This window comes from Thamnophis elegans, chromosome 2, assembly GCF_009769535.1.
Source record: "Thamnophis elegans isolate rThaEle1 chromosome 2, rThaEle1.pri, whole genome shotgun sequence".
NCBI lineage: Eukaryota > Metazoa > Chordata > Lepidosauria > Squamata > Colubridae > Thamnophis > Thamnophis elegans.
In genome coordinates, this window is record NC_045542.1 from 144,841,891 (window position 1) to 144,868,657 (window position 26,767).

Below are 26,767 nucleotides of genomic sequence, written 5' to 3' on the forward strand. Positions count from 1 at the left end.
GGGGTTGAACTAGATGACCTACAAAGATCCCTTGCAACTGTTATTCTGTTAGTCAGAAATTGTGGGAACAGCCTTTATATGGCTTAGACTAGGGGTCTCCAACCTTGGCAACTTTAAGCCTGCAGGACTTCAACTCCCAGAATTCTGGGAGCTGAAGTCCACCAGGCTTAAAGTTGCTAAGGTTGGAGACCCCTTGGCTTAGACCAGTAGTTCTCAACCTGTGGGCCGGGACCCCTTTGGGGGTCAAACAACCCTTTCACAGGGGTCGCCCAAGACCATCGGAAAACACATATTTTCAATGGTCTTAGGAACCGAGACACCAATTTTATGATTGGGGGTTACCACAACATGAGGACCTGTATTAAAGGGTCGCGGCATTGGGAAGGTTGAGAACCATTGGCTTAGACCAACCTGGAAATGGGCTGTATCCATTCCACAGAGGCACAACATCCTTCCACAATTCCACACACAATTTCACTAGACTTGCAATCAAGGAAGTACTGTGGCTTTTCAACTGTACTCATCAGCTTTTGACGTTCAAGGCATCTGAACCTGCCACAGACTCCCTACCAAATCCACACTTGTTTGCCTTTCCTTTCTCCTCTGCTCTCTGTCCACCCATCTCTGAATCCCCGGATGCTCACTAAGCAATGATCAGAAGTCTGGCTTATTTACTACCCGTGGCTGTGTATGTTAATAAGGACTCTCCTCAATCCCCAGGATTTCCTTGGAAAACCCTCAGCCATTCTTTCTCTGACACATGACAGCAGCCCCAAGCTTTCAAAAATCTCCCCCCCCCCTCCCCACCCAAGTTGGCAGGTACAAGGCTGAGATTTAATGAAGTACTTAGTAGCTCAGCTAGCGGCACTCAAGCAAGCAAGGAAGCCGCCAGAGATGAGATGCAATTAAATGGAAAAAGGCTGTTTCAAACTGAACAGGGCCTGTCTCCGATTTGTGCATCCATCCGAGTTCTGGTTAGAAGGGACACTGAGGGGGAAAGACCTAGAATATCTCTTTAAAATGGGTCTCCTTGCATATAGGCGATTTCCTTTTCTTCCCAACAGTTTCTGTCACCTCACTCAAGTCGACATCATCATTGGAGCCCAACCTTAAGACATTTCCCCCCCCCCCCCTAATTTCATGACATCTCGCAATGCAAGATAGACAGCACAAGTACTTAAATCACTGTGAATTGACAGCTTCATTTTGAATTGGGGACTATGACCTTTACCTCAGTTGGCTAGTTTCCACTCTCAAAAAAACTGTTCTGCTTTCATTTTAAGCATTTGATTCCAACACTCTTGTTTTAAAGGGGGAAACATACAAAATAAAAATAATTCTATTCAAAAATGCCCTTTTGGTTGACAATTAATACAATACAAAACAATACAATAGCAGAGTTGGAAGGCACCTTGGAGGTCTTCTAGTCCAACCCCCTGCCTAGGCAGGAAACCCTATACTGTTCCAGACAAATGGCTATCCAACATCTTCTTAAAGATTTCCAGTGTTGGGGCATTCACAACTAATTAAGGATAGAATAGAATAGAATAAGAGTTGGAAGGGACCTTGGAGGTCTTCTAGTCCAACCTCCTGCTTAGCCAGGAAACCCTACATCACTTGAGACAAATGGTTATCCAATCTCTTCTTAAAAACTTCCAGTGTTGGAGCATTCACAACTTCTGGAGGCAAGTTGTTCCACTGATTAATTGTTCTAACTGTCAGGAAATTTCTCCTTAGTTCTAAGTTGCTTCTCTCCTTGATTAGTTTCCACGCATTGCTTCCTGTTCTACCCTCGGGTGCTTTGGAGAATAGTTTGACTCCCTCTTCTCTGTGGCAACCCCTGAGATATTGGAACACTGCTATCATGTCTCCCCCAATCCTTCTTTTCATTAAACTAGACATACCCAGTTCCTGCAATCTTTCTTCATATGTTTTAGTCTCCAGTCCCCTAATCATCTTTGTTGCTCTTCTCTGCACTCTTTCTAGAGTCTTCACATCTTTTCTACATTGTGACCACCAAAACTGAATGCAGTATTCCAAGTGTGGCCTTACCAAGGCATTATAAAGTGGTGTTAACACTTCACGTGATCTTGATTCTATCCCTGTTTAAGCAGCCTAGACTGTGTTGGCTTTTTTGGTAGCTGCTGCACACTGCTGGCTCATATTTAAATGGTTGTCCACTAGAATTGCAAGATCCCTCTCACAGTTACTACTATTAAGCAAGGAGCCACATATACTGTACCTGTGCATTTTGTTTTTCTTGCCAAAATGCAAAACTTTACTTTTTTCATCACTGAATTTCATTTTGTTAGATAGCACCCAATGTTCAAGTTTGTCAAGATTCTTCTGTATCTTAAGCCTATCTTCTGGAGTGTTGGCTATTCCTGCCAGCTTGGCATCATCTGCAAATTTGATGAGTTCCCCATTTATCCCCTTGTCCAAATCATTGATGAAGATGTTGAAGAGTACGGGGCCAAAAACAGAGCCTTGGGGTACTCCACTGCATACTTCCCTCCATGTAGATGCAGTTCCATTGAGGACTACATGTTGAGTGTGGTTGGTCAGCCAGTTACGAATCCATCTGGTGGTAATGCTGTCTAACCCACATTTTTTTACTTTAGCTGGTTATGGTCTACTTTATCAAGTGCCTTACTGAAGTACAAGTAATATCAACAGCATTCCTCTTGTCCATTAATTTTGTCACTTGTCAAAAAATGCAATAAGATTAATCTGGCATTAACTGTTTTTGACAAACCCATGTTGGCTTTTGGTTATTACTTTGTTTGCTTCTAGATATTTGCTGATTTATTGCTTGATTATCTTTTCCAGAATCTTCCCTGGACTTGAGGTCAGGTCTGTTGGATCTATTTTTTTCCCCTTTTTTGAAGATGGGAACTACAGTACATCAGCTCTTTTCCAGTCCTCTGGCAGTTCCCCGGTGCTCCAGGATCTTTGAAAGATATAGTTCAGTGGTTCTGATGTTTTTATTGATTTTAAACCTTAGGCTTATCTCATGATAATCCCTAAGCTTTGTCACATTTTAAACTTGTTTCTTAGGAAACTGACTTCTTATTTCAGCTCGCCAGCAAATCCTTCCTTTACTGGACACTGTGCCTATACTAGAAATACGATAAAATAAACAAGGAGCCCATGGAAAAATTAAGGCATGGCACCGAAGAGTATTGCAGACATCCTCTCTAGAGTAATTTAAACAGTATTTGAATGACAATCTAAAATAAGGATTTCTGTGTTGACCTGTGTATCTGAACCAGGTGCTCCAAGATTCAAAGGCTTAAATAATGTAAATAGAACAGCCACTTTAGACAAGCTTATCTCACTATGTATTTTGGTTAAAATCATTTGTTCTCCCAGTTATGGAATGTCCATTCCTAATCCCCACAACACTGTCAAATCATCCACTAAAGTGTATTACTATTATTATTCTCTTCCTTCCTCGTACCTATCTCTCTTTCCACTTATGACTATAACTATGTTGCTTGTATCTTTACAATTTATATTGTTTTATTTGTTTCCTAGTATGATTTCATTGCTTATTAGTAACCTATGACTATCACTAAGTGTTGTATCTTATGATTCTTGATGAATGTTTTTTGTTTTTCTTTATGTACACTGAGAGCATATACACCAAAGACAAATTCCTTGTGTGTCCAATCACACTTGGTCAATAAAGAATTCTATTCTATTCTAATTCTGATTCTGATCTATTCTTTTGCTCAGTCCTGCAGTCCACCACAGAACAACCACATTCAGCTTTGAGCGGTTTGCCTGTCTTCCTGTTGGTTCAGTTTTTATCAACAGCTCTTACTTCTATGTGCATAGAGCATCTATAGGGTACAGGACAGACAAGGGCAGCCCTTTCTAGAACACCCCTGCCAGGAGCAGATTTAGATTTCTCCCCCACAGACACATACTTTATGTGCTTCAAGAGGCAAAGCGTGACAACAGCAAGCTGAGAATTTACGGGTTACCCAGAGGACTTTCACTGGCTTCTCAGCGCAGCCCAGATTTAGCTCAGAATAATTGCACGGTAAAATATCATTAGCACACATGCTTGGGGAGAAGAAAGAAAAATTAAACGGAACAGGGAAAGCCTGCAGGCAAGGCTCTGGAATCCCCAGCCTCTCTGCTCCTGCCTATCATGTGGGAGAGGACTAGCAAGCTCCTCGGATCCTCTCTAGGTCTCCAAAGTCAAGCCAAAGATTTGTTGGGGGGGCAGAGAACCCAAATGGACTGGCAAATACATATTTCAGCCAGGTATACTATGCAACATTGTGCTGTATATCGGGGTCACTAACCTTTTGGACTTCAGGGACCACTAATTTCCTAATTTTAAATCCTGGGGACCACTAATATGACTCCAGTGCGCTGCTGGCTGAAGTGCCTGGACTTCCAGTGACAGGATGGGGTCCTTCAGGCACTTAGCTCGGCCACCTGTTTCTACAACCTTAAACACTCAGAGTCATTTGGAACTGTTACCCACAGAAAACAAAACACCAGTATCTCTCCTCTCTCTCTTTCATCTCTTTATCTCTCTCTTGCCGACATCCGTTGCTTCAACCGCCTGTGCCGCCACCCTCTTCCTTGCCACAACAGCACCATTACCTCATTCCGGCCGGTGAGCGCTGCGCAACTCCTTGAACGTTGCACCTCCTGCAAAGTTGCAAGTTTCACGTACCTCCCTCTATGGCGGAGATTTCCAGCCCACCACGAACTGCCTGGCCATATTTCAGAGCTCTAGTCACAGGACTGGCCCATTGGTCATCCTGGAGCAGCTCCTCCACCTGGGTGCGCTGCGGACCACCAACATTTTCTCATGGACCACCTGTTGGTGACTTCTGCTATGTATTATGCCCAGCCAAAATTTTTGCAGATTGAAGAAATATTTCTGCACAGAACTGTTGGGAAGGTGCTTCACCATGGCTGTGAGAACTTCACCTCAGCACTGACGACCCTCACTGGCATCCATTCTGCAAGGACAGTGAGGAGTCTCTGCCTGGCCATGCCACAGACCTGATTGCAAGACTAATCAAATGAACTTGGAGGGAGGGGGGGGTTTCAGGAGAATCATTTTCAGACTCAAAGGTCTCCCCAGCCTCGAAGGAAGGTTCGGGATCATACAAAATAGCAACCTCCTTTTGGTGAAAACCAAAAGGTGCCTCGGAGCACTGAATGATCGACTAGATTGTGAATGGGCTTTCTTTTGGTGGCCGACAGCCATGCCTAATATTTTGGAAGAGCCCACGGGGCACAATAAACAAAGCAATGATGCAAATGAGCCGAGCCTGAAGATGGTTTTGAAAGATTATTTCACCAACTTGCTCTCACGAAGTAGCACAAAACCATGCTAGAAATTTCCATCCATTCTGCCTGGATCAGAGACTGTAAGAAGAGATGCTTGAAAGCTGTACCTGGCCTGCCCTTCACTACGTTGGAACAACTTAACCATAGCACTTAGGCTTATATACTGGTCCCTAATATTTACAGCACTCTGAGCGCTTCAGTTTTGGCATGTAGTTGCCCCCAGTCTGGGTCCTATTTTTACGGACCTCAGAAGGATGGAAGGCGGAGTCAACCTCGAGCCCTGTCAGGATCAAACTCCAGACTAAGGGCAGAGTTAACCTGCAACACTGCAAAACCCTAACCACTGCACCACCAAGAGCTCATGCCACTAAATTAATAATTCACCTATGCATAATGAAAAGTGATCATTATAAAGAGATGTAATAACGTAGAAATTTGTACAATGTTATTATTTAGCAGCCACACCCACACAGGGGAAGCAGCTGAAGGTATTCTCTCTTTCCACCTCCCTTTGCTAATTAGATTGCTGAAAAATTCCCCAGTTGTTCGTCATTCTGCTTTCCTGGTATAGAGCCATTCATCTTCAGGACATGCAGATTTGCTACAGTAGAAAGTTTGTATATGGGTGCTGACCAAGAAGCTTGAGGTCCTGTTAGCATCAACTCCACAGCGTCGTAAGTGAAACTCCCTGCAGCTCCAGGTGAATTCTCCATCATAAGAGAAAAGTCACTGCTCAGACTGGTGGTGCTGCCCCGGTCCCTCTGCTCTGTAACAAGAAAAGATATCCAGATTAGGAGTGACTTGATATGATCTCCATACTATCCTGGAGAATGATGATGTCTTAAGGCAGGGGTCTGGAGCCGCATGTGGCTCTTTCCCCCCTCTGCTGCAGCTCCGTCACCGGTCAATGCCACAATTTTGAGAGGAGCTTCCGGGGGGGGGGGGGGGAAGAGAAGCACAGTGCGCCAGGAGAAGACTCTATGGCAAGGGGAGGGTTTTCCAGTTTTCTCCACAATTGATAGGACTTTCAGTTAGGACAGGTAGAGAAAAAAGTACGCCCCACTAGGAGAAGACTCTATGGTGGGGGAACTGAACTTCCAGTCAGCTCCAGAATTGAACAGGGGGCTTCTGGATAGAACCTTTGTGGCTCCCAATGTTTTCTTTTCTGTGGGAAACGGGTCCAAATGGCTCTTTGAGTGTTTAAGTTTGCCAACTCCTGTCTTAAGATCCTCATTAACACATTTCCAAAGAGAAAAAGCCGAGCATGAATTCATAGAACACAGACAGAAACTGCTCATACTGCAGACTAGAGATGGTTCAGTTTCTGCAGGTGGATATCTGGAAATAGCTCATCAAGATATTCTGGCTCTAATTTTTCTCAATAGTACCAGCAGCAAAATAATTCTTTTACAAGATCACAGTAAATCATGTGTTGTTTAAGGATGTTTACTGGAATAAAATGAAACTTGCTGGAATCATACAACCTGCTAAATCGAAAACAAGCAGTTGTTAAATCCCACTCATTCAACACTATCGTAACTTGGAGTGGTCACTGAACAAATGGTTGTTAAGCAAGAAATACCTGTATAGTCTTACACTAGACATTGAGTGTTAAGTGTATTGTTTTTGCACACAGTACATCTATAATTGTCTGTCTTCACTTACAGACAATTCACAAAGGTTCCACAAAGGTTCTAACCAGAAGCCCCCTGTTCTATCCCCTCTATACAATAGTTATTTTACTAGATTTCACATGAAAGTACATAAGATAAAGGTAAAGGTTCCCCTCGGACATATGTGCTAGTTGTTTCCAACTCTAGGGCGCAGTGCTCATCTCCATTTCAAAGCTGAAGAGCCAGTGCTGTCCGAAGATGTCTCCGTGCTCAGGTGGCCAGCATGACTAAATGCCAAAGGCTCACGCAACACTGTTACCTTCCCACCAAAGGTGGTTCCTATTTTTTCTACTTGGAATTTTACATGCTTTCGAACTGCTAGGTTGGCAGAAGCTGGGACAAGTAATGGGAGCTCACTCCATTACGCGGCGCTAGGGATTTGAACCCCTGAACTGTTGACCTTTCTGATTGACAAGCTCAGCATCTTAGCCACTGAACCATCGCATCCCATATGACTGTACATAAGTCAGTACAAAAATGTAATCCTCCATTGTATATTTTTTTAAAAAGGAAAACAAACCCGGATTTAAACTTCAGAGGCAATCTTGAAGACTGGGTGGTCAATTACCCTAAAAAAATCAGAGTTGTGGGGGTGGTTTGGCAAGGGGGTAGGAGGAAAGATAGATGTAAGATTTCAACAGCATAAATGAAAATGAATGTGTTTTGCATAACTTGTGTCCCTGTATCAAATAGAATATTCATGACCAAGTTATGGCTATTTTGTGTGTATAGAAATTGGCTTTTCTTGCCAGAATATACAATATCCTAAATTTGGATTGTCCAGAAATAGACTCTTTTTTAGAAGTGGTTAAAGAAAGCAAGCAGAATTAAAAGGACTCCTACGCTATTTATTTTAATTGCTGGTTGGGAGATAGTCAAGATGACAGCTAAGTGATGTGTTTCAAAATTGAGCAGTGCCATCTGCGGAACTGAGCACAAGGCTTCTCCAGAAAAGGGATCATGTCATGTTCGGTGGACACGATTTGCCAACTGGTGCTGGCTGGAGATGGCAAGACCAAGGTGGGTGGCTGGGAAGAATCTATGCAGCCTTCTGCCTCTTGCCCATCCTCTCCCCCTTCCAGAGACAGCCAGAAATAGAAGCAGGAGTTGAGAAAGCTAGTGGCCAGAAGGCAGCCATAAGTCTCCGTCCTGCACAACAAAAATTGTTCAAGAAATACATTTTGGACAGAAGAGGCACACTGACATTACTGTTCTTATTTTGTATCACTGTTTCTGAGATACTGGAAGGCACACTGACTCATTATCGAAGGTGGTATTCAGCCGGTTCGGACCGGTTTTGGCGAACTGGTAGTAGAAACTTTTGAGTAGTTTGGCGAACCGGCAAATATGATCTCTGGTTGGCCCCGCCCTCCCGTCCCATTGTTCCCTGCCCTATATTCCCTGTTTATTTTAGCTCAGCTGATTCGCACGGCACAGCGGATTGCCATGGCTCAGCTGAGCTAAGCAACAGCTAAGCTCAACAGTGCCGAAACCGAGGGTGGTTTTTTGAGTGCTGCGTGCACTCTCATAGAACCGGTAGGAAAAGATTTGGAATCCCCCCCCCCCCCGCTGCTCATTATCTCATTCCCCTCTCATTGGAAGTCATCTTGCAGTTTTCCAGAGTCATTATCTTCACAGGTCTCCAAAGGGATGGATATGGGACAATGGTGTATGTGGTGAATGACGGTAGTTTTGGGAACTCAAACTGAGTGTTTGTCACATTTAGTAGCAATGTAACACCTTCCAGACAAAGTAATAAGAGACTGGGGATTTAAAAGCTCACTATTCCTCAGAGAATCAACAAACCCGTTAATCCTTCAAGGCATAAACGTGACCCTCCATTGAAACAAGACCATCATTGAAATCCCTATTGAAAATGCAACTGTGTTATCTTTCTGGCATTTTCTGATGTTCAGAGAAATGTATCAGTATTATCTAGTCAGAATCGCACATCCATGTACAGGAGGATCAACAGTGGAAGCCTCCACAAAACTATGTCCCATAGAGCACACTTCAGGCTGAGTATGCTCAGAGGTGACAGAAGACCTGCTGTTGGGAGGAACAGAACATCTGGAAAGACACAAATTCCTGGAAGGACACAGGAAGGAAGGAGAGGTCTGTGGGGACATCAAAGAGGTGCTTTCCTTATTGGGACATTGTGTGGTATGTTCTGCTTTTCATCTTTAAATTCTGTACTATCTGCTAGATTTTGATGGACCAAAATGTGCTCAGCTGACTTTACCAACCCCATGTGTCCTTCATGGCTTAAATCCTAAATCCTTCCGAAGAATCAAGAGTTACCATCTCAAAAGCCTGAGAAAAATGAGAGTCCTAGCTCAGATTAAGGACCTTGTGTAAAAATAGAGAGAGAAACTCACTTAGCATACAGATTTCTTCCAGAGTGAATCCAGGTGGCAGACTCTTCCTTCTGGGACAGAAAGAAAGAGGTCAGGAAATGGGAAGGGTACACTCAAACGGCTCCACATTCTGTAGCAGAGAACATATATAGTGCAGGGTTGAACCGATGGGTTCTTGGGGTTCTCAGCACTTGCTTTATATCTTACAGATGTTTTTTATTACTCAGCTAAATAACATCAGTGTAAGGAAGATGGAATTTTTTTGTTGGGTAATGAAGGTTGCATTGATGTTGTTAGTTAGCTGAGTAATGAAGCGTTTGCTTCATCAAAAACAACCAAGCTCAGAAAGCACCAAGAACACACCAGATCCATATCCTGAAATAGCAGAACAAATCCAGCTTAGAATAGTTGCAGTCACATGATCTTCTGAACCAACCTTCTCTCCATCATGCAAGTAATTTCATGGATGGGTTTACACAACATGCCAAATCTTGGTTTCTGTGTTCTATCCTAACAAACAAGCAAGCAAGCAACCACGTTATGGTTTAATAATAGGATGGGCCAGCTTGCCCAATGCATTAAAACAAGACTGGATTTGCAGAAGACACTGAACCACAAATTACCTAACCCCACTTGAACTTAATCAACTGCAGATTGAAGCAACAATGTTCTTCCTATTTTGATTAAGTACAAGATTTGGCTGTTAACAAGCACCAAAAGAAGTGAAGCGAGGGCATATGAGCGATGGGTTCTTTCCCAGTTCTTCAAATTTTAAAGAGACCAGAGTCAATGTGTAATATGTGTGTGGGGGGGATGACCTTGGAAGACAGTGGGGGGGGGGGGAGTGCTACAGCCAGGGAAACTGAGGTATAAAAAGCAGCTTGGCCCACAGAGGAATGTGTGGATAGCAAAATTCTAAGGACCCACCCTACTTTCTTGGGCATTAAAGGTGATGGGGAGAAATATACTTTTGAGACTGGCATGATGGCTTTCAATCTTGAGAGGTAACCCAGACAGGAAACACACCCAGATGAACTAATCCTTACTTTACTGTTAGGTTACATTAACAGAATCTTGCAAGTCTATCTCTGCCCCATCTCCTTTACAGCCTAAGAAACTAAGCAGGTCCTTTCTGAGACATTTGCCATCCCCACAATCCTGGCCAAGCTGTCTTTTATATACCATATTTTTGGGACTATAAGATGTACTCCCCCACCTGCCCCAAAAGTGGGGGAAATGTCTCTGTGTCTTATAGACCGAATACGGCCCTGTTTTTTGGCCTTCTGAAACCCCTCCCCTCCAGACATCCCGTTTCCACCAAAAACGGGCTCGTTTTTGGCTAAAACAGGCTGCATGAAGGGTTTGGGAGGTCTGCAGAGTATTCCTGGGGGCTGGGGAGGACAAAAGCGGGATCATGGGGGGTTCGGGAGGCCACAAACGGGCCCATTTGGGAGACCTGCACAGTACTCCTGTGGGCCAGGAAGGGCAAAAACTGGACATGCAGAGGCCAAAAACAATGCTTTTTTCTTGTTTTCCTCTTTGAAATCTAGGTGCATCTTATATGCTGAAAAATATGGTAATCATCTTGCTAGCTGCGGCACTTTCTCATCTCCCAAGGCCATTCTCACATACCATTACATAATGAGAGAACTTTCATCCCAAAGACCAAGTCATCTCCTGAAACTGCTAACACTTTTTAGATTTTTTAAAAGAATCCTGCCTTTAGTATTTTTATAAATAACTTAGAGCAGCAGATATACTAATAATTCTTTCTCCTCCTATTTCCCCCAACAACAACCCTGTGAGGTAAGTAGGGCTGAAAGAGAACGAGTGGCCCAAGCTCACCAAGCTGCCTAAGGTGGGACTAGAATTTGCAGTATCCTGGTTTCTAGCCTGCTGCTAAACCACTAGACCAAACTGGGGCACACAACCTACTATTTCGAAACACCTTCAACTATAACTCCCACCCCCTCCAAGCAAGGACTGTGCTAGTTGGGGATTATGGCATGAATGGTCTAAAAACGTGTATCTCCTCTTGCATTGTAGGCCAATAGCATAAAAACCCATACCAGCTCAAGATAGAACCTCAGGGGTCAAGGGACTGGGTTCTGGAAACGAGAGGCTATCTTGCTTATGAGCTATGTGAAAGTTGGAATCCTGAATTAAATAGGCCCTTGGTGGGATCCATGAATAATTCTTCAGCTTCGAGATCAGATTGCCTAACTGCAGGCAGTGTCATTGAAAAGGGATTGCTATGCTAAACTCAGCCGATAGATTAACTGAACTCAAGTCATGCTCCCCACCCCCTACCCCCAATGTAGGGCTTCTAGAAATAGCTCTAGACCAAATGGTATGGCCCCATTTGTGCGGGTTTCTGAATGCAAAATCAATTAAAATGAACTGGGCCAGGACACCAGGGTTTCTATCTTCCAGCAAAAAGGAAACGTGCACAATAATAATATTCTCAGTTCTTCTTGCCTACCTCTGAGGGTGGCAATTGCAAAACACAACCACTTACCTCAGCTGCTTAGCGGCAGAAAACTCCTCAGAGGTTATGTGCTTCAGAAAATCGAAGCAGAAAAAGAAAATCTAGAGGCAAAAAAAAATAATAAGACAAATAAAAGAGAGGTCAATTGCCATATGCAGGTAATCCTCAACTTATGACCACAATTGAGCCCATAATTTCTGTTGCTAAGCGAGACAGATGTTGAGTTTTCTCGCATTTTACGACCTTTCCTGCCACAGGTAGTCTTTGTTTCCCCATTGATTTTGCTTGTCAGACCCCGAGACACTGCAACCATCATAAATACACGCCAGTTGCCAAGCGGCTGGATTTTGATCACGTGACCATGAGGAGGCTGCAACAGTCATAAGTGTGAAAAACAATCATAAGTCACTTTTTTCGGTGCCTTTCTAACTTTGAACGGTCACTAAACGAACTGTTGTAAGTCAAGCACTACCTGTAGTCAAACAAGGGCTTCCTTCATTTTGGCAAGGCTCTGATGCTGGGATCTGTCAGCCACTCCCACCAAACCCAATGAATGTGGCTCGCCATTCATCCCTTCAAGAACTTAAGACTTCCACTGCCCAGCCCTCGGTACTGCATGCAAGATGGATCAACAAGGGGACTGATTATTTAAGAAGATGGCAGACTGCCATTTGATGGAGGTGTGGAAATTGCTCTTTCCAGCTCTCTAACTTTAGGTAAAGGCAAAGGTTCCCCTCACACATATCTGCTAGTCAATCCCGACACTAGGGGGCGGTGCTCATCTCTGTTTCAAAGCCGAGGAGCCAGCGCTGCCCGAAGACGTCTCAGTGGTCATGTGGCCGGCATGACTAAACACCGAAGGCGCATGGAACGCTGTTACCTTCCCACCAAAGGTGGTTCCTATTTTTCTATTTGCATTTTTACGTGTTTTCGAACTGTTAGGTTGGAAGAAGCTGGGACAAGTAACGGGAGCACACTCCATTACGCAGCGCTAGGGATTTGAACTAACAAACTGCCGACCTTTCTGATCGACAAGCTCAGCGTCTTAGCCACCATGTCCCATATAACTCTCTAACTTTATGATTTCCCAAATCATTGGCTAAAAGTTGTGAGGATCAGGAGAGGTGGGTTAAGAAAACCCATGATTAAACAATCCCCAAATCTCTATGGCTAAACATTACATTGGCTCAGGGTATCCACTGGATTCCTTGGGAGCCATGCTGATAGTGGGTGGCCAAATTCTGACCTATGAAAAACAAAGAGTTATAGAAATATAATTCTTCCACGCTTTCCCAATTTCTCCAACTTGGAGAAAGTTTAAGCCACTTTCCTCAACGTGGTGCCCTTCTAAATTAAACTATGAATCCCTTGGGGCATCCTAGCTGGTACTTACGAGGGCCGTATTCTAAATGCAGGTCAGAGAAGGCTGCATTAGAACATTCACTTGCTCAATCCTGTGTATCTCAGTATTAATCACAGCAAAGAAGGGAGGGGAGGGAAGTAAGTGTTAAATGTCTCTCCCCCAAAAAGCCACCACAGCATGACTGTAGCAGAAGGCAAAATTAGAGAGGGCACAGATGGGCAAGCCAAGTCTACTGTGACACTTGTGCCAGAGGAAGTTTGTTTTTCTCTCTCCCCTAATCCCACTTGCAAGACTGGAACAGAAGGGACCACAAGCCTGGCTGTGGCATGAAATCACACAGACACTCTTTGTGTCTGCCCTGTTTAGTAAGCTGAGATGTAATCACGTGCAAGGGGAAGGGTAGTGTGTGTGTGTGTGGTCTAATAATCTGGTTTGGGGTATTATAAGCATGATATAACATGAGATATTGCTTGCTGGAGACCATAATGTTATGGGTGCATCAAAGCCCAGAGTTCAAAATGGTCCTTTAGGCCAGTGGTCTCCAATCTTGGCAACTTTAAGACCTGTGGACTTCCCAGAGTTCCTCAGCCAGCAAAGAGACCACTGCTTTAGGCCATCAAGACCAATTGTTTGCTCAAGTTCAGGAATCCAAAGCAAAACATTTTTAACACGTGGATGCTTAAATCTTCCCTGAAGGGGAGCAGAACTATTGCTGCTGAGATCTGCTTGGGAGCTTCCTAAAAGGTATTAGGTTGGCTACAATGGTAGATTTTTTATAAGATCTAATGAGGTTCTTGGATTCAGTTTTCCTCAGTCCAGGATCTAGATATTGTGTACTCTTGTTAAGTTCAGGTGTAGAATCAGATTCAGAATAACAAAGTTGGAAGGAACTTTGGAGATCTTCAAGTCCAACCATCTGCTCAAGCAGGAGACCCTACACCATCTGTCTGTCTGTCTGTCTGTCTGTCTGTCTGTCTGTCTGTCTGTCTGTCCGTCCGTCTGTCTGTGTATGTGTGTTCCAGCATAACTCTGGAATGCCTCAAGCAATTTCAACCAAACTTGGTACACAGATGACTTGCTCTCTGGAAACAAATACTGTGAGGGTAAGACACCTCTTAAAACCCTTCGGTGTGTGTGTTTTGTTAAGATACAGCCTGTTATGCCTTAAAATGGCTTCTATTGTACTGCTGTAAAATGGCTTCTACTGTACAGTGCAGTGGAGTTGCCATGGTAATGGCTCCACAGTACTCCACAAGGGTAAGGGGGGAAATCCAACATTACAAATTACATTTGGTCCAGACATTTCCCCCCCTATAAATAAATACCCTGGCAACACCAGGTTATCGACTGGTTTCAGATAAATTGCTGTCCAATCTCTTAAAAACCTTCAATGTTGGAGCACCCATACCTTTTGAAGGCAAGCTGTTCCACTGATTAATTGTTCTCACTGCCAGGAAATTTCTCTTTCGTTCTAGGCGTTCTAGAAATTTATCTGGGATCTCTCCTTGATAAATTTCCATCTGTTACTTCTTGTTCAACCTTCGGGTGCTTTGGAGAAAAGGTTGATCCCCTCTTCTCTGTGGCAGCTCCTTAGATATTGGAACATGCTATCATGTCACCCCTAGTCTTTCTTTTCACTAGGCTAGACATACACAGTTCCACTTCAGATGAAGCTTATATATATTTGAGCTCCTCTCTATTTTTGCTGCCTGGGAAGTGCTAAAAAAGCATCTTTAGTGTGACATGGACAGTCGTTACATGGCATAATTTCTAGAGACACTTACTTCCTCTCCTTTGCTGAGCCGATCCACTAACATGTGCCTGTAGGAGGAAGAAGAGAGTTTGGTATTGACCAAGCACGTTCCAAACGGCTGTGAAGACAGGTCCACTACATCTATGCAGACAAACCAGGATGTCTAAAATTCAGGTAGGGATCTAGATCAACCTCAAGAACTGTGAGTCAAGCTCCCACCCCAAAGGACCGCAGGACAGATGGAGAAACCCCCTGGGGGTAGTGGTTTTGAAAAGGAATAATCTGTTGTGGCATGCCAGAGCAGATTCAGACAGTGAGGAGGAAGTTGGGGAGGAACATGGGCCAGTCCTGGAGTCTGGGAAAGGCTCTCATAAGGGCTCTGTGTCGGAGGCAGAAAGGGGGCCAGAGTTGTATCAGCTGCCTTCGGAGTCAGACATCAGTGAGGCAGACATACAGCTGGAGCCTGTTCCCAATGTGTGCATGAGCAGAGTTGCCAGACAAAGAGAACAGCTAAAGAACAGGGGTCGACTTGGAAGTAAGGCCACAGATGGACGATGAATGACCCCTCCCAGAAGAAATAAAAAGCAGAATGAAAGGGGAGTGGAGTTTGCAGGAGACAATTAGTTTGCTTAATTGGTTCGTGACTCCTTGCCAAGCCTTGAAATATTGGCTTGGCAGCTTTCCAAGCCAGATAAGGTCCGTGACTGTAAATCCTCCCTTGAAAGACTTGGCTGGATGCAAATGAGCAGAATTCACAATAAATTAATAAAAGGGTTTTTTTTTTGGACCAGGAGTTTGCTTCATGCCCTTGGGAAGCCTAGGTCAGGACAGAATCAAGAGGAATGGAGCAAGCAAGTTAAACCAACTAAACATGCTACATAAATCAGGCTTATCAATGCCTGTGCTCTTCCCGCCACCATGACGGCCTAAGCCCAGCATGCCTACCCAAAGAGGAACCAATCATAAGCCACTGTCAGGTAAAGGATCTCTGCAGGTTCCAGGGATGTGTGGATCAGCCCATCCTAAAGAAAGAAAGACTGAGAATACAGTAAACATTATAACGATTCCCTGCTCTGCACTTCCCTCCTTTGTATACATCAAAATGACTTAGGATCAGGAAAGTTTCTTAAACAGACAGGCAAACAAATAAACAAGCCCCATTTAAGAAGCCATCTCTTCTACAATATTCTTTCTAATGCTGTGCATTCTGCAAGAAACTGCACAGCAGCATACAATCTCAACCCTGGGATTTCCTGAGCTTAATGCTTTATTTCAAAAAGAAGCTTAAAGTTTGTTATAGAAGCAAAGTGGTAGCGTTAAGCTCTTTTCCTACATCCTTTTCCCCGGTCCTTTTTCTTTCTTCCCACCACACAAAAGTTGAATTATGCAAATGGAAAAAGATCCATGCAAATTTGATGCATGTGAGCCCAATTGGTTCATTGGTATTGCAGAATGCAAATAAAATAGCAAACTTCTCTTCAGAGATATTGTGATGGACAGGGATGGAATTCCAACTCTTGAGTTCCCAAATTAACCCCAAGTTACCATAAAGCGCCGATCTTTTAAAGAACCACCCTTTGTTTTCTTCCAGCAGAGTCAGGCACTTTTAAAAGGCACCCCACAAAACCGTAGGGGCCTTGAACTCACCAATCATGTTACAGGTTAAATAAACCTCCACTTTCAACACCACCACCACCACCATCTTGCCAAATCTTGGCTACACCACCCGTGCCAGCTACAGATACAGGAATGTGCTTATTGGTACTCACAGCCCACAGGGAGAGACGCAGGAGAGAGATGAAAAGCGGCGTCCTGTCCCATCCGGATATACAATGAACCAGGAGCCCACCATCATCTGTGCAAAGCCGGCAGGAAGGGAAAGCAACAGCGGAGGGAAAAAGCTGAGTTACTTGTATGGCATTCTGGATGAAAAGCCTCCCACTGTCCCTGGGCCTCCAGCAGTCTCCAGGGGATAATGTGGCATATGCTAGGCCAGCTGCAAAAGACAGAGCCTTCTCCACACCCTGCCAGACAAAGGAGGTAAGAGCTACAGCAGGCTGGAGGACAGCAGATAAGGGGGATATTAGAAATCACCCACGAGGAAAGCTACCTATTGTATAAAAATGTGCAAAGTGGGGCTCATTTAAGCAGAATAGCATAGAATGGCATAGCATAGTATAGAATAGCAGAGTTGGAAGGGACTTCGAAAGTCTTTTAGTCCAACTCCCTGCTCAGGCAGGAAACCCTGTAATATCATTTCAGACAAATGGTTGTCCATCTCTTCTTATAAACTTCCAGTGTTGGGGCATTCACAACTTCTGGAGGCAAGCTGTTCCACTGATCGTTCTCACTGTCACGAAATTTCTTCTTAGTTCTAGGTTGCTTCTCTCCTTGATTAGTTTCCAACCATTGCTTCTTGTCCTGCCTTCAGGTGCTTTGGAGGATAGCTTGACTCCCTCTTCTTTGTGGCAACCCCTGAGATATTGGAACACTGCTCCTTCTTCTCATTAAATTAGATATACCCAATTCCAGCAACCATTCGTATGTTTCAGCCTCCAGTCCCCTAAAACCTTTGTTGCTCTTCTCTGCATTCTTTCTAGAGACTCAACATCTTTTTTACTTTGTGGTGACCAAAACTGGATGCAGTATTCCAAGTGTGGCCTCACCAAGGCATTATAAAGTGGTATTTTCGTGTCTTCTTCCCACGTGGAAGTGAATAAGGAATAGCAAAGGCCTGTAGTGGATCTTCCAGTGCATCACAGGGAAACCCACTGCCATGTGTTCTCCACCTTGGGTTCAGCTGTAACACCTCCTATAGTTTTTCGGAATTCCTTTCTACTCTTCCCTTCTATCAAAACCAGAATCTACGAGATTCTCCAGAAGAATTAAGCTTTTCTGCATTTCAATAAGCTACGCAAGCTTTTTAAAGTACTGTTTTAAAGATTTTAAGATACTATGCCCAAGTGCCATACTCATTCCTGGAGTTTTTTTTTTTAATGAGCTTATCAATCAATTAATTCTTGAGGCCCAAGGACTGACTCAATCAATCAATCAATCACTGAATGAAGTGATCGATGCAGGGATGTCCATCCTTGGCAACTTTAAGACTTGTGGACTTCAACTCCCAGAATTCCTCAGCCAGCCAAATATCTCTTTCACACATATAGTTCTCGACTTACAACCATTCATTTAGCCACCACTCAAAGTTATAAGGGCGCTGAAAAAAGTTACTTACAACCGATCTTCACACTCATGAGCACGGCAGTGTCATGTAATCAAAATTCAGGCATTTGACACCTGGCATGTATTTCCAACGGCTGCAGCATCCTGAATGACACACCTGGCATGATCTCCATTTGTGAACTTCCCACCCACCTTCCAAAAAGCAGTCAGTGGGAAAAGCTGGATTTCCTTAACGCCCACGGTGGCCCACTTGATGATGGTGGCCAAAAAGGGTCACAAAATCAGGCACAACTCACTTAATGACCACACTGCTTGGTCCCAATTGTAGCTGTAAGTCAAGGACTTCCTATAAGACAAATATTAATTCTTTTTTCTAATAGAATAGTTACTGCCCTGATCCAGAGGTCTCCAACCTGGGCAACCTTAAGACTTGTGGACTTCAATCTCTGTGTGTGCGTGCGCGTGTGTGTGTTTTGGCTCTGCTGGGTGAGGAATTCTGGGAGTTGAACTGCACAAGTATTAAAGTTGCCAAGGTCGGAGACCCCCTAGCATAGATAGTAAGTAAAGGATCTCTCTTGCACTTATTTTTAGACATCTCAAACAAAAACAACAAAGTCAGAGTTTTCCTGCAGGTTCAGTTAACCATGAAGAATCCTAGGACTGTAGAAAATTGATCAAGATCGTAAGAGTTTTTTTAGAATGACAGAAACAAAGAGAAAGGGTCATCTCCCCCAGGTACCAGTACACTGGTCAAATCATGTGGCAAAAAAACCCTCTATTAAATCAAATCTATTGGTTTCATGGTTGGCTTCCCAATTTTTGCCTAACTATATTTCCTTGGTTATTATTTTTTTAATGATCACTAAAAATTACAAGTTAATTATGAAAATCTCCCAAATCACGAATTCACTAGTAGGGGGGGAAAAAAACACCTCACCGTCACTATTGATAATGGAGATCAGTAGCTTCAGGTAGTTCTGTGTCTGCTGTACAAGGTCCCAGTTCTGGGTGGGGAAGGGAGAATGGGAGAGGAAGAGAGAAAGAAGGCAGAAAACATGAAGCAACAGGAGTCCATTGGGAGACACGTCCAACCCTGTTCAAGATTTGGTTTCAAAAACATTTAATCTAAACCCATCACCTGCTAACCTAAATTTGTTTCTTTGTACACCTTGGCTTCGGTAGCAACATCTCAACTTCCACAAAACCAAATTCTCAAGAGAACTTTCACTGATTCTATCTTTTCCTTTTCAGAGGTATTAATATTTAGTGTCTAGGGATGCGGTGGCACAGTGGCTAAGATGCTGAGCTTGTCGATCAGAAAAGTTGGCAGTTTGGCAGTTTGAATCCCTAGTGCCGCGTAACAGAGTGAGCTCCCGTTATTTGTCCCATCTTCTGCCAACCTAGCAGTTCGAAAAGATGTAAAAATGCAAGTAGAAAAATAGGGACCATCTTTGGTGGGAAGGTAACAGCATTCCGTGCGCCTTTGGCGTTTAGTCATGCCGGCCACATGACCACAGAGACATCTTCGGCTTTGAAATGGAGATGAGCACCGCCCCCCTAGAGTTGGGAACGACTAGCACATATGTGCGAGGGGAACCTTTACCTTTTTAGTATTTAGTGACATTTAATCTTTTCATTTGGCATGGGTTCCTAAGTGCAAGACCTATTTTTCTCAACAGCATCCATGAGAGGTAGATTGGTCTGAGAGAGAGAGTGACTAGCCCAAAGTCTTCAAGAGAGAACTTCGAGTCCACCCTCTTTACCACAAAACCACGCTGGCTTCCTTCCTCCTGTGCTTCTAGATTTTAAGAGCATCCTTTCTCTTTGTAAGTATCCAGGAGATACTTGCCAAAAACTTCATCCATAATCAATAAGGACGGCCCACTCATTAGGTCCTAATGCAAATTATGAGAGAAAAGTTGATAAAGGGTAGCAGGATCTGTATGGGTTGAATTATCCACAAAGGTTGAAGTTCAAAAGACATCGGTTCTGCTGTTTGCAAACATCTCACAAAATACTCCTTAGCATAAAGCAAGCCCACTTTTACTGAAGTCTTAGAAACTGAAATAATTTGGGGAGGATCTGCTGGCCATAAATATCTTCCTAGTCTTCCCTATACCCTTTTTTCATCAATCTCACTCTCTATTTGAATTTCTGGCCTACTCTTTCCCTTATTTAAGATGATCTAGACCAGGGGTGTCAAACTTGCATTGTCACGTTGTCGTAATGTGATGTATCGTGACTTTTTCCTCCTTCGCTAAACCGGGCGTGGGCGTGGCCAGCATGTGACGCATCTGGCCTGCAGGCCGCAAGTTTGACCATCCTGATCTAGACTCCTAGCTGGAATATGTCTGTCACGTTTGCAGCTTAAATACCTGTCACTTGTGCATGGTGCTTCTCTTATCACTCCCTCCGCAATATAGCCAACTGGGTGGCTTTAAGTCAGCCGCTCCCTTGCAGCCTCACAGGGCTGTTGTTGTGAGGAAAATAGGAGGAAGTTCAATGCCACGAGTCATTTGTAAAAATAATGAAGGTGGGATAATAAACAAACAAACAAAAGCAAAGGTGAATGTACTACAGATCCACTAGAAGATGGCGGTGTGTCCTGTCTGATAGGGAACTACAGCTAGCGGGACCCAAGATTTGGGCTATTTCGGTTGCGGTGCACAGCCGTTCTTCGGAGGGAACATCATTCCTTCTGAGGTAAAACTGATCCCATCCTTGGCATCCTTCCAGAAGTACAGTACCTTGGTACTCAACAGTTTTGAAATTCATCAAATGTGGTACTCAATACACAAAAATTTTGTCCCAGTACTCATCATTTGTTTGGTACTCAATACACAAGCTAGAACTTGTTGGCATCAGCTGCCTTGTGACTCACTATATTATTCCTTATGGGAAAAATGTGTTTGGTAACACATTGTTTTTGCTACTCATTGCTCTTGGAACTAATTAACGATGAGTACTGAAGTACCACTGTACCTCAAAACATGGCTGTGTCAACAGACTTGAGGATCTGGAAAATTGTTGCAGTGGGATACGCTACACACTCTTTTAGTCGCGCTTAACAATATGGGTGTTTTTGTTAGGGAATGTTTTCATATCTGTTTCTTTATGGTTATTTTCTATTGTACAGTATGCCACTCAGAGTCACATCTGTGAGATGGACAGTTCTATAAATATGGCAAATACGAAAAATATAATTCCTAAAATTACTTTTGAGATAATGGAGGATAGTTTGAAATATATAATAGACACTTGCTATATTAACAGTTGTCAAAATACCAGGGAAATTCTTTTATATCTCAGCAGGACCCAAATTCAAATATCTTCACTCCAGTTTCATTTTGCACTACAGCTCTTTATTCTAAAGATAATATCTGAACTGAAATTTATTGACTATGGGTTATTTGGGACAAGGAGTAATGGTGGTAGAAGCACAGAATCTTCCTAAAAACGTATAACACCTTCCCCCCCTCCATAACTGCGGAAAAAATGGAGAAGACGGAAAGGAGCAGACTTTCCGTATCTGAGTCATTACTCAATTGTTCAGGAGAATTAGGTCCCAGAGAATTATAGAGCACATGCAAGACTCCTAAAGCTGAGGAAAATCACTCCACGGCTCAATAACAAAGCACTTTCTGAAAGATTGATTAGAGTCTGAGAATTTCCCTGCTGGGTCCTGACCCACTTCAACAAAAAACCCAAAATGGGAAAGCTGCACGGCAAAAATAGGACACGTATGCAAGTAAAAAGGGGGCTCGGTAAAAGAAGACAAAAGGATGAGTTCTTCCTCTTTGCATCAGGAACAGCTTCTTTTACATGCGCTGCAACTAAAGGGATATAACACAATGCGCTTTATTTTGGAATGACCCCAAGTCCTCACCCTTTCCCTGCTACTACCCGCTCACAATTCTAGCACCATAAAGTTGGAAATAGCAAGATGAGATCGTCAGGCTACAAGGGCCAGGAAATGAACAATGGGATGTGCTTTCGGTAAGTGAATAAAGTATCAAGAAAGGGTTACAGGTAGTCCCTGACTTACGACCCAGAATTGATGTTGCTAAATGAGAAATTTGTTAGGTGAGTTTTACCCAATTTTATGAATTGTCCTGCTGCATGTGTTAAGTGAATCACTGCAGTTGCAGGGGGGGTGGGTTGCTGCCGGCATTGCTGCTGGTTTGCTTTGCATACGCTTCATCCAAGAAGTTTCTTCAGCTATGGCTGGATGGTGAGGATAAAGGCTGCCTGCAAGTTTCTCAGCAGCCTGCTCTTCTGCGAGGTCTTTACTTCCATCCCGCTGGTCGAAAGTTCCCAGTACAGGTAGTCCTCGACTTACAACATTAAGTTTAGTGACTGTTCGAATTTACAACAGCACTGAAAAAAAGTGACTTATGACCGTTTTTCACACTTGCGACCGTTGCCCCATTCCCCATGATTTACCTTCGGATGCTTGACAACCAGTTCACATTAATGACGGTTGCAGTGTCCTGGGATCGTGTGATCCCCTTTTGCAACCTTCTGACAAGCAAAGCCAATAGGGAAGCCAGGTTCACTTAATTTATTTATTTATTTATAGCCATCTTAGCAACTGAACAACTGCAGTGATTCACTTAACAACTGTGGCAAGAAAGGTCGCAAAATGGGGCCAAACTCACTTAGCTACATAAATTCTGGGCTCAATTGTGATCGTAGGTCGAGAATTACCTGAATCTTTCCAGTGTCATTAATCATAATGACCAAGGCTGCTGGGAGTTGTAGTTCATTGGATGGTTTCCAGTTTCCTGTTCCAGAACTGACTGCAAAAGCTGCTCTGTTTGGACTAGAGAGGCCCTTTACTCCAATGTAATCCCCAGTCCTGTAATAACTTGGCTACTTATTTTCATGTGGCATCAATGCTCATTTACAGGGACAGCTTCAATTTTTGTTGGGGGTCTTTGTACCTTGCTCTTCTCCCCTCACGATCTTGTCAGTTAGTAGTATCCTGGCCTGCATTAGGCAAACCTTCTACTGTTATGATAGCTATTTAAAATGTTCCAAATATGTGCCCTCAAAAGGACACTACAGGGTTGGAAATGTGAGGTCTGGCAATTGCTCACCACTGACTAGAATACTAGCAGGTTTATTTTGTTTTTATAATTATCTATCTATCTATCTATCGATCTATCGATATCTATCTATCTATCTATCTATCTATCTATCTATCTATCTATCTACTATCTATCTATCTATCTATCTATCTATCATCTATCTATCTATCTATCTATCTATCTATCTATCTATCTATCTATCTATCTATCTATTTTACGAGCATATCAATGTATGAACAGTGTGGAACCTGGGTGTCATACATTCTAATACAAATAAAACTAATAAAATTAATCACAATTGTTATATTCAACCAACTTATATATTTCTAACAGTAATTCCTAATTATATTAACTTGCAATCTGTCACTATTCAATTATTCCATGTTTTCTCGTTACTGCTCTTATTTTATTGTATAAAAATATAAACATTGATATTTTCCCTTTCTCTTATTTCTATCTCTTATTCTAACTTTTAATTATATCACCCTTTATTAAAAGACATATTTTTTTCTATCCTACCTAACTTCTAATCATGACACCTACCTAAAAAAGGAAAGGAGAGAGAGAGAGAGAGAGAGAAAAGCAAAAGAGAACAATAACCGTAAAAAGAAATCATCCATCCCTCGTCTCTTGCCCGCTTCAATACTTTGATTGCTATGCTTTTTTTTTTACTTGCCTCCCATATTCCTCTCTTGGATCTTGTCTCTGTCTGCATCTACTTTTTGGCTGTTCAATTTAAGTATTTCTCCCATCTCTACCCTCTTCCACTGCCTTGTTTCCAAAATTATCAGGCAAACCTTCTACTGTTATGATAGCTATTTAAATTTTTTCCAAATATGTGCCCTCAAAGGACACTATAGGGTTGGAAATGGGAGGTCTGACAATTGCTTGCCACCGACTATAATACTAGCAGGTTTTGTTTTTTTTAAGGGCTGGGATGCAGACATCTCTCCGAGAATGCTCTGGACTAAACCCAAGTTTGCTTCTGGCCTTTAATTTCCCATCCATTCTATCCTGTCTTTGCTTCTACAATTCAAGTAAAATATCTGTACATTCAAGTAAAGAATATTTCATCCCAATTTAGCCCCAACCGCAGCTATTTGTTGGTTTTCAAAACAGATATATCACAGGCAGATTAACTCTCTCCACCCCCCACTCCTCTTCCTACAACTGTGTTAGCACCACCTGGCTGCTGAGGAACTGAAAGAAAATGACTGACATGCGACCACAACATTCTCATTGGCAAGGATGAATTTAAAAAACACATATACACAAACAATGGCAAGCTATATGCTTAGGAGAATGGAGATGAAAGTGCAGGGCATCAGCATAATGTTAAAGGCTATTGGCTTTCTCATCTCAGCGTTCTCAGTGCTACAACAGAGAGCATCCTACAAATGTTGGGCGTTATAGCGTAAGTAATTTTTAAAATACAGGTAGTTCATTTAGTGACTGTTCAAAGTTACTATGACAGTGAAAAAAGTGGCTTATGGTGGTTTTTTACACTTACAACCATTGCAGTATCCCCATGGTCACACGATCAAAATTCAGACATTTGGCAACTGCCTCACATTTGATCAGCTTTTGCGACCTTCTGACAAGCAAAGCCAAAGGGGGGATGTCAGATTCACTTAACGACCACATTACTAACTTAACAAAAGAAATGATTCATTTTCTGGGGCAAGAAAAGCCATAAAATGGGGCAAACTCACTTAACAAATGTTTCACTAGGCAAACATAAAATTTGGGCTCAGTTGTGGTCGTAGCTCGAGGACTACCTGTATTTATTTAACATTATTTTTAAATAATGTTAAATAAACACAACCGACTAAACGTTGCTACCAAAGGCACTGATTTTAAGCGCCACATCTTCCTCCTCTCTTTTTCAAAAATGGGCAGGTGATTTTGAGAAACTATCAGGACTTTTATTTATTCATTCATTCATTCGTTCAATTAATTAATTTACCAATTGAAGAGAATATCTGTACCTCAGGGGTGAACTCTGAGGTCCTTAGTGTTTTCTGAGCTTGGTTGTTAGCTTGAAGATGTTTCATTACCCAACAAGGTAACCCCATCAGTGCTGGAAGGGAGCCGAGTTTGCTCTCTCTGAGCAAGAAAACAACCAAGCTCAGAGATCACCAAGGACCTAAAAATTAATTAATTTATACAGCTGCTCATCTCAGAAAAAGTGACTCTGGGCAGTGTACAATAAGCCATAAAATAGTAAATGCATAAAAACAGACATTATAGGAAAGAACCAATGTTAACAGCAAAAATGGAGCCACCTCAAGATCTCAACAGTTCCTTGGGACCTCAAGGCCTGCTGACACAGCCAGGTTCTGAGAGACTTCTGGAAAATCAACAGAGAGCAAACTAACCTCGCTTCTGACGGGATGAATGTTCCATAAGGCAGGTGCCAAGGCAGAAAAGACATGTCTCCTGGGACCTGCCAAATGTAGTTCCCTAGCAGGACATGCCTATTCTAGTGGACCTGATGGGACAGGCAGATACTGAGGGAGAAGTGGTCCCTCCAATAGCCTGGCTCCATGCCATGAAGTGCTTCCAAGGTCAAAATCAGCACCTTGAATTGGACCTGGGAGCAGACTGGCAATCAGTGGAGTTCATGGAGTAGAGGTATAATGTCCTGTTCTAGGGGCACACATTCTGCACCAAGGGAAAGCCCCATGTAGAGCTCTGACTCCCTTTAGAAAATATTACGCCAACAGATCCTTAAGTAAACCCAGTTAAGGGACTTCAGAGAAAAGGCAGCTAAAGTGGTAAAATAACTTTTAGAAAAGCACCTGAATCTAACCATTCATTGCCTCCTTAACAACAGAACCTGAATGTCTATGGAGATTCTTAGTCATCCAGGTCATGGTTGTCCCAACAGTGCCTTTTCAAGAGACAACTGGACTTCCTGGTTTTTCTTTGAAGATGTTTCGTTTCTCATCCAAGAAGCTCCTTCAGCTCTGTTGATACGTTTGGTGAACACTTCCAATTCCTGTATTTCGATCTCGATGCAATTATCGCCCACATACCTATACCAGTGAGTGGATGGAATTCCTGTGAAGAAGTTTAGGGCTTCGGTTTCTACCTCTCCCACGTAGAGATTGGGCCCACTGGGGGACACAGGTGAAGAAGCTTCTTGGATGAGAAGTGAGGCATCTTCGAAGAAAAACCAGAAAGTCCCATTGCCTCTCGAAAAAGCATCTTTGGGACATGAGAACGTGAAAAACCACCAGTTTTGCACAGCGCAAGATTGCTGCTCCATCCAAAAGACAAGCCTAGCTGCTAAAAATCTAGCTAGTTATCACTTCCCCCTCTGACTTTCCTGCAGTAGATTCCTATTGTAATTTTCAGAACATGAGAAAGATACATTGATATGGGATCCTTTGGTCTACAAATCAATAATGCAGCATTTGCTGCTGAAGCCCAATTGCTACTGTCTCTAGAGTTGGACCCAACAGGCACTGATGATAATTTACTCACGTGACAAATTATATAAGTTTTAAGGGAAGGCTTTCCCTGTAAGGGTGGT

At 43.0% G+C, this 26,767-nt stretch overlaps 1 protein-coding gene across 3 annotated transcripts in view; it reads right to left on the reverse strand.

Moving 5' to 3' along the window:
- The window catches only part of MTMR14 (myotubularin related protein 14), a 119,900-nt gene that overhangs the window by 62,508 nt on the left and 30,625 nt on the right, over positions 1–26,767 (reverse strand). For 2 of the 3 annotated variants that reach the window (XM_032210240.1, XM_032210238.1), the window contains exons 10-16: positions 19,077–19,143; positions 16,726–16,811; positions 15,902–15,978; positions 14,988–15,024; positions 11,871–11,941; positions 9,374–9,423; positions 5,956–6,088 (exon numbers count right to left, since the gene is read on the reverse strand). In XM_032210240.1, the coding sequence (XP_032066131.1) occupies positions 5,956–6,088; positions 9,374–9,423; positions 11,871–11,941; positions 14,988–15,024; positions 15,902–15,978; positions 16,726–16,811; positions 19,077–19,143 (521 nt within the window). The remainder of the gene's footprint in view (positions 1–5,955; positions 6,089–9,373; positions 9,424–11,870; positions 11,942–14,987; positions 15,025–15,901; positions 15,979–16,725; positions 16,812–19,076; positions 19,144–26,767) is intronic. The other variant, XM_032210239.1, reaches the window with a different exon arrangement.